The 13,838-nt window shown below is 38.1% G+C and overlaps 2 protein-coding genes across 6 annotated transcripts; both read right to left on the reverse strand.

The window, feature by feature from the left end:
* Nucleotides 1-77: 77 nt before the first annotated feature.
* Nucleotides 78-2,218, reverse strand: snrnp35 (small nuclear ribonucleoprotein 35 (U11/U12)). 4 transcript variants are annotated; one of them, XM_046861707.1, is made up of 2 exons: nucleotides 2,013-2,218; nucleotides 78-1,067 (listed from the first exon to the last, which is right to left on the reverse strand). In XM_046861707.1, the coding sequence occupies exon 2, from the start codon at nucleotides 1,062-1,064 to the stop codon at nucleotides 267-269; it is 798 nt and encodes a 265-aa protein (XP_046717663.1). In that variant the 5' UTR covers nucleotides 1,065-1,067; nucleotides 2,013-2,218; the 3' UTR covers nucleotides 78-266. The 4 variants fall into 4 exon arrangements, with proteins under 4 accessions (XP_046717663.1, XP_046717662.1, XP_046717664.1 ...); XM_046861706.1 differs by having other exon boundaries at nucleotides 1,900-2,211; XM_046861708.1 differs by lacking the exon at nucleotides 2,013-2,218 and adding an exon at nucleotides 1,736-1,852.
* Nucleotides 2,219-3,722: 1,504 nt separating this feature from the next.
* On the reverse strand, nucleotides 3,723-9,861 carry kmt5aa (lysine methyltransferase 5Aa). 2 transcript variants are annotated; one of them, XM_046862093.1, is made up of 8 exons: nucleotides 9,649-9,861; nucleotides 9,571-9,614; nucleotides 7,535-7,685; nucleotides 7,189-7,417; nucleotides 6,769-6,856; nucleotides 6,520-6,579; nucleotides 6,245-6,435; nucleotides 3,723-4,544 (listed from the first exon to the last, which is right to left on the reverse strand). In XM_046862093.1, exons 2-8 carry the CDS (start codon nucleotides 9,577-9,579, stop codon nucleotides 4,334-4,336), a joined length of 939 nt encoding a protein of 312 aa, XP_046718049.1. In that variant the 5' UTR covers nucleotides 9,580-9,614; nucleotides 9,649-9,861; the 3' UTR covers nucleotides 3,723-4,333. The 2 variants fall into 2 exon arrangements, with proteins under 2 accessions (XP_046718049.1, XP_046718048.1); XM_046862092.1 differs by having other exon boundaries at nucleotides 9,571-9,860.
* Nucleotides 9,862-13,838: the final 3,977 nt, after the last annotated feature.

Consider the following 13,838-nt stretch of genomic DNA (forward strand, 5'->3'; position numbering starts at 1 on the left):
TAAATGATCCATATGAATACAGTATCAGGAGTAATGACACACACACACACACACACACACTGCAAATTAAACAGAAGTTTCTGGGAAGCTGGCTAATTTTAATGTCATCATGTGATGCAAACTGACCACAAGCACATTCATGTGTTATTTTGATTTGACTTATGGCTCTTTCTGTACATCTCTGAACTTAGTTTTGTCTCATCCATGGGTGTGTAAAGGGGAAAAAATAGCATCGGTCAAAAGTAGAAAGTTTTATAGAATACGATTCATCTTTTCTCAGAATCTCTGTACGAGTCCCGATATCTCCTTTCATCCTTTCCTCGGTTGGATTGTCTCTCGCTACTCCTGTCCCGGTGACGTCTGGATTCCCGTCTGTCTTTATTGTAGTCTCTACTACCTCGATCGTCCACTCGCTCCCAATCGTCCCTCCGATTCCGCTGTCGCTTCCCGTACCCTCTGTCCCAGTCTGGAGACGTGTCTCTCCTTTCATCTCTCTGTCTCTCTTCTCTCCCTCCATCTCCATCTCTCCACCGCTCAGCTGGTCTGGGCATTGCAACAGACAAATTGATGGGTCTCCTGAATGGCCTGTCCCTGCCCCCGAACCTCAGCTGGCCCGACTCTTTCTTTCCTCCCAGACCACCGCCGAATCGCCGCGGTATCCAGCCCTGCAGCGTGCGCTCCTGCTCAAAGTCCACAAAAACCTCGTGCTGGTCCACTACCATCTTGTTGCCATCTCTCCATGCTTTCATTAGAGAGCGCTCCTCTTTGTACTCCACAAAGGCGTAGCCCTTGGAGAAGCCAGTTACGGCATCCCGGACAAGCCGCAGTCGTCTGATGTCACCGAATTTGGAGAAAATATTGTGGAGGTCTTCTTCGGATGTCTTTTTGTTGAGCCTTGAGACAAACAGTGTGAGCTGTGGGTCACCTGTTACCGCTTTATTGGGCTGGTAATGGGCATTCATCGCCCGCCATATGGCTCGGTCATGGGGCTCAACGTCAGTGCTGTCGATGCTGCCAGCCTTCAGGGGGTTGTAGACTTTCGCCAGAGCACTCCACTCATTCATTTTCTGATAGGAACATGACAGGAAATAAAACAAGCACAGTATATGAGATTTGTACAGGACAAAAAGGAATTCTTTATTTCTTTTTTGTTCTTTCAGCTTCTCCCATTAGGGGTCGCCAGAGCTGACCATCAGTCGCCATACCCCCACCCCCCCGTCCTCTAAATCTGCCTCTTTAAAACCAACTACGTGCATGTCTTTTTTCACCACATACACAAACCTCCTCCTTCCTGGTGGGAAGTATTAAAATAAGAATGGTTTGGTTTACGATTTGTTCTACATATAATGAATTGGAAAGGATTTTGTAAGACACAAAAGATGGAATAAGTGGTTCATATCTGGCAACCCAACTCGGCCTAATGAAACACTAATGAAACAATTGAATCTGAAATTTAAAACACACACGCAAATATTATCATGTATGCATAAATACGTACAGATGTGGGTTTGGACAGATATTTTGAAACACAAAAGTAATGTGTAGCTTCATTAACTACAGCAGCTCGGGAGCTTGAGCTGGCATAAATTATCCGATTTAAACTTCATTATAAAACACCGCGGAACTGAACGTTCAAATTTATGCAAAAGTAAATGTAATCGGTCTTTTTTTTTCTCCTAATATAAAAACTGACGACTCTCCTCTAATACTCAAACGCTGGCTACAAAACAGATACCTCAGTTATGTTAAGTAGTGAATCCCAAACGCCTTGACCGTAAATATGAGCGCACTACAGAGTGCGGAGAAAACATTCACCCGTTCACTGCGTAGGGCACATACATGGCGAATGAAATACAACCAACACGTATACAGGGCTAAAAGATAAAACAGTAAACCAACCAATCATGTGATGCTCCTTTGCAGTAACTTTAGTTGATTTCAGAAATGTATCTTACTTTACAAAAAAAAAGTTTCCTGTAAAACCAAATAAAAATACAACCAAACCAACATACACAGTAGTAGTAGGTTTTCCGTGGTGTGCAGCAGGTTAATCATTCCGTGTAGAAACTCCTGTGGGGTAAATTGGTCCGTAAGTTATGCGCTGTAGTTTGTGGTCGCGAATGTTTTGAAATCAAACAGATTTAAAATCGGTTGTCTATTTAAAAAAAACCCACATGAATCATATACCACATATATAAATACAGTTACAAACGTAATAAAAAACTTTATAGCGCATTTAGGTTTTCCGGTTTGGCATAATGCTCACTATTGACCTCTAGCGGTCCAAAACACCAGATTTTACACTATTGGTCAAAAGTATTGGGACAGCAGACTTTTACAGCCGTATGTATTTTTCCCAAAATTGTTAGCACAAAGTTAGAGGCATACAGATGTATAGGGAATTGCATTTTCCCCTCATGTTCCTTCACATTAACTAGGAGACACAAACCTGTTCCAGCAAGACGATGCCCCTGTGCACACAGTGAGCTCCATGAAGATATGGTTTGCATGGGTTAAAGTGGAAGATCTTGAGTGGTCTTCTATAAAGCTCTGAACTCAACTCAAATGAGGCCTCCTCTCCCTAAATCAATACCTGACTTTACTCACTGAATGAGCAGAAATCTCCACAAGCACTCTCAAAAATCTAGTGGAACATCTTTCCAGAAGAGTGGAGGTTATTAGAAAAGCAAATGGTGACTAAAGGTGGAATTGGATGTTCAAAAAGCACATACAAATCTTAGTCAGATAAATGTTTGTCCATATACTGTGTGTAAACCTGTTTTAGTCAACCGTTGTCTTCTAATGAAGTCGTTTAAAATAAGAAAAGATAAGATCAGGTATGTTTAGTTAGATATTCTTCTGTATGTTTTAGAGCTTATGGTAATATTATTTACATCAGTACAGGTGAAGAGTAGTCTGCTTTTGGGCACCAATAGTAACCAGACGGTTAACAGAATATGCTTCTGAATGGCAAGAGAAGGATCTCATCACTCCAGGTTCTCCAGATTAATAAGGTTAGGGAGGCGAGATTGAGATGGTTTGGACATGTGCAGAGGAGGGACATGGGGTACATCGGTAGAGGAATGCTGAGGATGGAGCCACCAGGAAGGAGGTGAAGAAGACGACCAAGGAGGCGGTTTATGGATGTGGTAAAGGAAGACATGCAGGTAGTTGGGTTGAAAGAGGCAGATGTAGAGGACAGATGGGTATGGAGACGGATGAGCCGCTGTGGCGACCCCTAATGGGAGAAGCCGAAAGAAGAAGAAGAAGAAGATGACTGTCTGTGCAGTGTTTTACACAATCACACAATTTCCCTTTGCTTCAAATAACATGATGTGAAGGACCAGCAGCTGAGTGCCTGGTAAATATTTACTGTAAGAAATCAACAGGCATGTACATATAACCGAATGACTTTGTCAGGCAGGTACATATAACAAAACTATTCTTGCTCCTTCCACTACAGGTTTCTCTCAAAAACGAGAAGAAATGGCTCCAACAATCTTACATCTATTTATAGAGCCGTGCTTCAATCTGATTGAAATAAACCTAGCACCTAGATTGGTTTGCATTTAAAGACCCGTTTTGACAACAATCCCAGATATTGGAAAATCTTCAACAGTAAATTCCTGTGGGATGAATAATCCACATTTGAAGAACATGCCTCAGGACATTATTATAAGAAAACACAGATCTACCTGATCGATGCGCACACGAGACAAACCTTTGCATAAAATCATTTTATTAAACAAAGCTTTCATCCCAGCATAGAGAATCGGCTGAATACTCACACTCTGGTCATTTCATAATCATTCTCAAAAAGAGATCGATAGATTTTTTTTCAAATCCTTCACATCACGCTCAACATTGTAAAATCGTAAGACTCCAAATTAAGTTGAGGGAGGGGGTACCTTCCAGTATTTCTAAGCTTTTAAAACATGGCTCTTCATAAGCATTCCACAGAATTGTTTGCACACAATACATAGTTATTGCTAAGCCACTAATTACTATACACTGGCTTAAGAAAACGTCTTATAAAAATGCAGAAAGTTTGACTATAACTGCATGCTTTGGAAGCACTGCTCTACAAGTATATAAAATATACAAAAAAGAAAAAAGAAAGAAATGTGTGAAAACTAGCATGTCGTAGCAGGATAAATATATATTTTTAAAAGTATCATGTAGGACATGTGGAATATGTACCGTAACCTAAATGTGTTTAAGTCACCAAATACACCCAAACAAGTACTACCCCCTAAACATTCTCATCTTACTAAGGCAATAATTACATTAAAATCTGGATTTAAGAAACAAGCTGTTCCCTTCCCAGAATCCATCAGTGTTTGAGCCACGGGTGAGCAGCAATCGAGGCTTTACTTCGATCTCCATAGTCATACAGCAGCTCCTCTCCCTCCTCTATATCTCGAGAGGCCACGAGGATCAGGTGAGGTATTCCATTGATGTCGTGGAGTTTGGTCTGACAGTTGCCGTTCTTACTGTGGTTGATGAGCCTTCCCATGCGGTCAGTTTCCTTCGTAGCATCCACACTGAGAAGAAAGCAGTCAGAACAGGAGCTTTACACTCTGACCACACCAAAAAGCTTTCATTCTTCTACTGATTCAATACTGCCATACTAACAGTGAGCTCAGCCTATGCAACGGAAAACATTTCAAACAAGCAAAATCAGCTTTGAATGACAACTTATTTAAGGTATTCTAAGATTTATTTGGTAATCGTGGAGAATGTTGATGGAGAAGTATAGAGAAGGTCAGGAGGAGTTGCATTGTGTATTTGTGGATTTAGAGAAAGTGTACGACAGGTTGCAGAGAGAGGAGTTGTGGTATTGTATGAGGAAGTCAAATGTGTCAGAAGAATGTGAGGGTGGTGCAGGACATGTATGAGGACAGTGTGACAGCAGTGAAGTGTGCAGTAGGAACTACTGGTTCAAGGTGAAGGTTGGACTGCACCAAGGATCGGCACTGAGCCCTTTCCTGTTTGCAGTGGTGATGGACAGGTTGGCAGACAAGGTCAGACAGGAGTCTACATGGACTATGATGTTTGCGGATGATATTGTGATTTGTGGTGAGATTAGGGAGCAGGTTGAGAAGTGGAGGTACATGCTGGAGAGAAGGGGAATGAAAGTCAGTAGGAGTAAGACAGTACATGTGTGTGAATGAGAGGGAGGGCAGTGGAGTGGTGCAGTTGCAGGGAGAAAAGGTGGAGGAGTTCAGGTACCTGGGGTCAACAGTACAAAGTAATGGAGAGTGTGTTAGAGAAGTGAAGAAAAGAGTGCAGACAGGGTGGAGTGGGTGGAGAAGAGTAGCAGGAGTGATTTGTGATAGAAGGGTATCTGCAAGAGTGAAAGAGAAAGTTTATAGAACTGTGGTGAGACCTGAGATGTTGTATGGTTTAGAGACAGTGGCATTGAGTAAAAGACAGGGGGCGGAGCTGGAAGTAGTGATGAGGATGGACAAGATTAGAAATTAGTTTATTAGAGGGTCAGCACATGTAGGACGTTTTGAAGACAAGGTGAGGGAGGAGAGATTGAGATGGTTTAGACATGTGCAGAGGAGGGACATGAGGACAATGCTGAGGATGGAGCTACCAGGAAGGAGGAAAAGAGGAAGGCCAACGAGGAGTTTTATGGATGCGGTGAAGGTAGTTGGTGTGAAAGAGGCAGATGTAGAGGACAGGGGGGTGTAGAGACGAATGATCCGCTGTGGCGGCCTCTAATGGGAAAAGCCGAAAGAAGAAGTTGTTCGTTTTTTTTATTTTGTTTCAACCTCTGACATTTATCTCTTAGGATACTGGTCTTCTTCGTTACCCACGATGCAGTTTGTCATCAACAAACTGTACCCTAGACAGTTGCACAACAGAGCTGAAATTCATTCATCAGTCAAGCTTGTTTATCACTTCATCTATACATACCTCAGCTTCTACATTTTTACACCTTCAAACATGTCAACATGATCGCCAACCAGCTGAACAGAGCCTGTGCTGTAACTCAACTGCATTTACTTGCCGCATTACGTTTTGGAAGGTCAAGTTGTTTGTTTTCTCTATACTGCTTCTGTTACATTTCTCATCAATATGACCCCGAACTTAAATCTTAAAGTTCTTGCGTCTTGCATAAAACCCGACCACTGTGTACATTTCCAAAAGATATTGAACGCTACTCTGTCCTATCAACTTAATTTCCTGTGCAAAGTGACATAAAATGAAGACATGGTGCGACACCATTACATACCAATATGTTTTGCTGAGATACTGGAAGTAATACATATAGCAGCCAGTAGCAGGGTCTTGTGCATATACAGCCTCCTTTTTTTTGGCATCGGTTTTCAGCAACAGGTCGCCATGATATTCCACTACGTACTGGCCTTTCAGGAAGCTTTGGGTTGCAAAAACACCTCTTCCCTTTCCTTCAATGTGCTTTACCTTCAGAGAACAAATGATCAAGTTCAACTCATTTTCATTATCCTGATGATCATGCCTTTAACTTCTCATGTCGCTTATATTTACCATCATTCCATCCTCTATCCCTTTTGTGATCAGCTCGTCTAAGTGTTTCTTCTGTTCACACTGTGGGAAGGAGGGGAAAAAAAAATAAATAAATAAATAAAAATAAATAAAAAAAAAACACACTTGACTCTTACAACATACGTAATAAAAGTTTAACTAGAACATTCCACCAAAATTTTCTTTTGGATTTTGTGGATACTCTGTTTCAGCCCCAATTTTATTGGTGAATCAGATTTTCTAATTACTTACCTTTAATTCGGTTTTACTTTTCCGTGAGCTTCTCCGTATGGGATAATAATCAGTAACCTTTCGATTAGTGGAATTCTTGCTGTCTGAACTAGAAAATAAAAATACAGGCATGAAGAGGAGCAATTCAGTAGAAGACTTGTGGCCCTTTTTTGACATTCTCTTAAGTCGAAATCAGAGTCTTGTGGACATCTGACCATCACAACCATATGTGCTTTATCATTCTATATTGCACTCACGGTCAGAATCTAGAGATGAGCGATTAAAATGCTACAGTTTACAAATACCTTTTAGACAATTGCTTTCAACTTTGGGACAAGTGTTTGGTGGAACTCTCACACATGGTATGATGGTCAGGTGTCCACAAACCTGTCCACAATTTATCATTAGTAAAGCAAACTGGCTTTAAAGCTATAAGCTTACACTTTTTCCGAAGACTTCCTCACTCTGACCTTTTTACGACAACCTGCCTTTATCTGGCACGGTGAGCGAGTGTTTTTGATTTCTGGAGTGACTTCTGCTGGTGAGGGAAAACGGGCCTGCATACAATGCAGCAGCTTGCTCTTTTCCTCTGCTTTGCGTGTTTGGAGGTCGTCTTTCACAGCCATTTTGGGAAGAACAATCTCACCATTTACAGTACTGGGTCTTTTGGCTGTATAGAAAAAATAAATAAACGCTAGATTTTAAATTCAAAACAGTACGTTCTCGGAAAACATCACGAGCTGTTCATGCAAGCTGTATGGAATGTAAAAACACTTTTCATCCTTACAATTATTCTGTCTCTCATTTTGTGTGCAAAATATCCTCGAGGATTTCCCGTCTTGGATGACCTGGACAGAGATCTCCTCATGATGTGGTGCCTTTGAGGGCTGGTGGCTGAAAAAATTGTGAAGTGTAGCATGTCCATTGCATAATGTTTCCTGAAACAAAGATATTTAAACAAAAGGTTAGGATTATTTATAGCTAGCACTGCCACAAGAAAAAAAAAAAAAAAAAACATAAAATGGGGAGGAGAAAAGAAAAGAGGGGGAAAAAAAACCCTACAAATGGGCCTCATGGGTAAATGTTTGTACAACCTTTCATAGCCAACTGTAGCATTTATTGTATATACGCATGCGTGAATGTCTATTTCATGTATATACACTGTACTGTGCACAATTTGTTGTGAAAAATGCAATAAGGTAAGAATGCTTCAATCAACAAAATGGAAAGCAAATGAACATAAGGTTTGATATTTTGTGTGACCACCCATTGACTCCAAAACAGCGTCAATTCTTCTAGATACACTTGGCTACAGTTTTAGAATGAACTCTAAAAGCCTGTAGGTTGTTCCAAACATCTTGGAGAACTAACCACAGATCTCTTGTAGATGTAAGCTACCTCAAATCCTTCCGTCTCATCTGATGCCAGACAGACCTGAAGATGTTGAGATCAGGGCTCTGTGGGGGCCAAAACTATTACTTTCAGGACTCAATGTTTTTCTCCATGCTGAAGATCATTCGTTCTTAACGACACTGGCTGTATGCTTGGGGTTGTTGTCCTGCTGCAGAATACATTTAGGACCAATCAGATGCCCTACTGAAGGTGCTGCATGATGGATTATGTGCCTGTATTTCTCAGTATGGTGGTCACAATATCAGTCCAGAGCACCTGCTGGCATTTTTCTGCACCCCAGTTCCTACATTTTTTGCAGAGATGAATCACTTAGCCTTTTTTTCATGTCATGTTATTGGCCACAGTTCTTTCAAGAGGACTCATTCTGGCCAGATATGGGTCATGTTGAAGGGACGTAGGAATGACACGCTCATCTGCTGCATTACGTTTCCTTGGTAGAATATTGATTTCTTTTCTGTTCATGTACTTTCCCTTTTGTTTATTGATAAACATTAATTTTATTTGGGAAAGCATTCACAGCAGCCTAAAAAGAACAGATTCAAATATATCAAGTAAATTACAATAAAATGTATATATTTAAAAAATAATAATAATAAGTCATTATAATTTGCAAATTATAATACGATATTCCAGTAGCTATGACTTTTTTTTTTTTTTTTTCCCCTCACTGTCGCCGTTAAGAATCACATTTTCAAAAAAAATCTTCCGGCCTAAACCACGCCCACTTCCTGTTTGGAACAGAATACGAAAACATAGGACTATTTTGAGCTTTAAATAAGAAACACAAATCAGAAGGCGCGTTTACGTTCATCTGTGCACAAAAAACTATTTGTACGTTCAAATGAATAAATTTGTATTAACAATATGAAAAATTATTGAGGTCATTCAGTTCTAATCACGCTTGCGAGGGGGTTATGGATGCTTTCTAGGGTAAACAATTAACTGCAAAAGTGTAGAAACGCGCTAAAAGTGCAGGTAATGTATTAAGAGGAGGTGTATAATTGACAGGTTTTGATAAAGCAGTAAGAGTTTGTTAGTGTAAAAACATGAATGAACTCTGCTGTAGTTGGTGGTGAACCCCTACATACACGCCCACATACACAGCTACAGGGCCTTTAACAGTGTTTTCTTCTTAATATGAGAACTTAAATAAATGCATCAACATTATTTAGGAAAAGATGATTTCATTACATATATTAATTAATAAGAAAACCGACGCCCGATTACTGCGCCGCCATGTACAACTAAAACAATAGAGAACATATAGCAAAGCTATTTTAGCAGAGACCGTCTACAGCGTTGTGGCGAGACAGAAAATGTGTGTAAATAACCGGATATTAACGCTGCATTTAAAATAATATTAAACAAACGTTTGAGTTTGTGGTGTGGGATTGAGATGTTCTCACCTACCCCGTTCATTTCAGTCGTCTTTATCCAGCTGGTTTTGTAGTGAGCTTGCGGGCTTTGCGTTTAAAAGCGAGCACAAACCTTATTTTATTTCCACTCGATGCAGGAAGAAGACATTCCAGTGTTACTTACGAGAATTCGTTTTCCCAGGCGCTAAAAAAAAACAACCACAAACTTTTTTTTTGCTGTTTCATTTGCAGTAGTTCACCCGGGTCAGTGTCTCACTTCCACGCCGCCATGTTTCTACTTTGAAGTCATTGAAGGGAGGAAAGAGCATGTGAGCGTTTAAATGGCTGTTCCGAGAGAGCCGCGCTTTCACTCTCCGACAGATGGCGCTGTTCCGCGCGTTCTTATTGCCGGGCTGCTGCTCCACTTTCCCTCCATTTTCTCTCCCACATGCCACCAAGTTGAACTGATGCTCAATTGTACTCACACGGGTGACTTCGTCCTTACAGTCATGTCACTGGAAATGTGAACTGATTCCGAAATATTATAAGTTTACACTTTCATGCGGTCTGGAATTCAATGTAGTGATTTGCAGTCTAAAATCTATAACTGAAGTTATATGCTTACATGCTTAAAGGTGAACACAAAAACAGTTTGACATCTGATCATCTAATAAAGTGTAATATGACTGTTTATATGAAAGATACTTTGGTTCTGGTATTCTCTGAAATGATAAAGATCTCATTTAATTAAACATTTAATTAAATGTAACATTTATTACAATCCCATTTGCTTTGCAAATCTAATAAAGTACAGACCACTTGCTGAAATTTTGGAATTGAAATGTGTGTCTGATACAAAATGTAAATGGCATTAGTTACGGTACTCAAGTTTTCAGGTATCTGTATTTCCATTTAGGGAGACATTTACTTTAGCTTCACTACAGTTCAAAGTCAAATATTGTACTTTTTACCCAACTACATTTTGCGAAATCATTAAAAAAAAAAAAAAGTAACTAGTCAAGCATGCATCAGGCCACCAATCAGGGTAGAGCACAAGCTCTGTTTTGAACCTGTTTTGATTGTCGCTTGGTGGTATCTACTTATCATGAACATACAGTTCAACATCAGTTCAACAGCAAGCAGATCATTTTGAGAGGAATAAATGATGGAAGAAACTTCTAACTCTAATTACAACACTTGTGACATGAAAATTGGCATAGATATCAATTAGTGTTTTACAAAAAAAATATCATTCTATTAATAGATTTATGGGATAAGAGTAAAATTAGAGTTGTTTCACATAAACCGAGTTGATTAAGCTTAGAGTCTTGTGACAAAAAATTATAATAGAACCATGATACCATAATAAATCATTGTACTTTGGATACTTGTGTACATTTGAAAGCAAATACTTTTATACTTTTACTCAAGTGAAAGTTTAGAAGGAGCACTTTTACTTTTACTGGAGTCATATTTTACCAAGTGTATCTCTACATTAACTTAAGTTAACATGCTTTGTGTACTTTGTCCACCACTGGTTGCAGATGACACAGTGAGCACAGTGCCTTCACAGATAATGATTTCTAGGGACGTATCAAAACCAATGCAGTTAATTCCATTACAGAATTATGCCTGTTTTCAATGCAGGGCTTTCTGATGGCACAAAGATCATGGGCATCCAATAATGTTTTTTTCAACTTGATCTATCCATCTATCCTAAAAATCAATCACCAAAATCCACAATGATGCACACAACCAGCAATTAAATCCTTTAAACATTACAAACAAACATTGCAGCAAAAATTCCATTTGCTGTCTTAATGATTTACGTAAATTTAAACACCTATAGATAGACATATCTATCTATCTATCTATCTATCTATCTATCTATCTATCTATCTATCTATCTATCTATCTATCTATCTATCTATCTATCTATCTATCTATCTATCTATCTATCTATCTATCTATCTATCTATCTATCTATCTAATTTGTTCAAGAAGAAGTGATGAGTCAGATGACCTGGCCTTTTATCCTATATATGCTTTTTTTTTTTTTGTTATAAGGTTGTTTGGATCTAGCATACCCATAAAGTACTTAAGTGCACATAATAGCACCATTTTGAACACAAGCATATGTTGTCCAGTTAAAGCTAAATTATGTAAAACTGTAATCATCTCTAAACACTGGCTATTTACATTTGGAAATAATTTCTATGATATCGATTAATATGTTATAATGTTATGATGTAATAATATGTATATGATCATTTGCAAAAAAAAAGAAAAGAAAGTAAGTTTTGTCTGTGTACTTTCTGGTCATAAAATGTAAAACCGTTATTTTTATTGTCTTCTAATAGTCCAGAACCACTACAGAAAACAAGTAACCTTTTCAATTTCTTCGTGGATGCACAGAAAATAAAATCGAAGGGAAACTAAAACAGAAACATTTAGATTTTTATGTCTAATTGCAGAACTATTTACAATTCGATACGATGTAAACTTTCGATAAGACGTAAATAATCATTTGCTGCAGTGTTGCTACTCATTCTTTTATTTCTAACAAGATGTGGAATCACACGCTGACAGAACGTATAAAGAACAACATCAGCATACCCCGTAACTTTTTCAATACAGGAATAGGAGGATGAATTTTTTTTAAAGTATGCACATAACCTACAGTAACATTTTTAGTGACTTTGTTGATTCAATAGCTTGTGATGGAAGGCAATGAGCAGTGTGAAAAGCTCAAAGGCTTACTAATACCTTCACAGTAATAAAGTCGGTCTTGTGCTATTCATTGATATGAGAGATGATTTCGTGTAATTCAAAGCAAAAAAAGAGCAGAGTCCAAGACTGAATGTGTCAATACACAGCTGCAATACTGTGGAATGTCAGTAAAATAAGTAGAAAAAGATAATGATGAAGAACCACATTAAATAAAGTGTGTTTAACGACTATCTACTAACATTTTAGTATTGACACATTGCACTGTGCATTGTGTAAATATGTTTTACCTTCTACTTCTATTTACCTGTATGTAATAACATCTAAAATTACACTGCTAACCCTAACCCCTTAAACCTACCCCTGCTATGGAATCTGTGGCAGCATAATCCATATCACACCTCAGTGGTAACAAGTGTATTGCAATACATGAGCACAATTAGTACCATTGTAAAATACCTAACATTGTATTTATTTTTTTAATATGCACATAGTTGATAAAGACACCTAATATGAAGTGGGATTGATGATGATGATTTTTATTGATTTTTATATTATTAGTATTACCATTAGTATTAGGCTAATAGTTTTAAGAATAGTATACCTTTTTAAGGCCTTTGAGTTTCAAGGTTCTGACCTGTACCTAAAGGAAGTAAAGATGGAAATATCAGAAGAGAATAATCTAAAGAGGATGATAATGAACAATGAATAGCTCTGGCATTGTGAATATGAAATTTACCCAGTAGACGAAGTAACAAAACAGTATAACCTAAATGTATATTTTTAGAGTGCAAATCCAATAGAAAAATAATAGCTTCTGTAAATTGTTAAAAAATAAAATAAAATACAACAATGAATTAATAGCGTGGTAACTTCTGACTAAAAAAGACTGTAAATATAGACAATGGCAAAACATAGACTTATCTTCAACATTACAAAAGAACAAAACGAAGATTAATTTTGTGCTTGAGAAAAGGTTACATGGGTAATATCTGTGCCCAATTTAGAATTTTTTTTTTTACATTTTATTTGCAATAAAAAGTTTGTGAGGGAAGGCCCAAATGCTATTCAGATCAAAGTTTGGGTAACAAATACTTCATTTATATTTAAAGCAGCAGTATGTAAGTATGGTGTATTTTTGAAGTATTTAAAGCAGCAGTTTTTAAGTATAGTGGATGTATGTATAATGTATTTAAAGCAGCGGTATATAAGTATGGAGCATGTATTACGCATGTAAAGCAGCAGTATGTAAGTATGCAATATGTATGATGTATTTTAAAGCAGCAGTATGTAAGAATGGTGAATGTATGGTGTATTTTAAAGCAGCAGTATGTAAGTATGGTGTATGTATGATGTATTTAAAGCAGCAGTATGTAAGTATGGTGTATGTATGATGTATTTAAAGCAGCGGTATGTAAGTATGGTGTATGTATGTATGTATGATGTATTTAAAGCAGCAGTATGTAAGTATGGTGTATGTATTTAAAGCAGCAGTATTTAAGTATGGTGTATGTATGTATGTATGATGTATTTAAAGCAGCAGTATGTAAGTATGGTGTATGTATTTAAAGCAGCAGTATGTAAGTATGGTGTATG

Source organism: Silurus meridionalis, chromosome 11 (assembly GCF_014805685.1).
Source record: "Silurus meridionalis isolate SWU-2019-XX chromosome 11, ASM1480568v1, whole genome shotgun sequence".
Lineage (NCBI taxonomy): Eukaryota > Metazoa > Chordata > Actinopteri > Siluriformes > Siluridae > Silurus > Silurus meridionalis.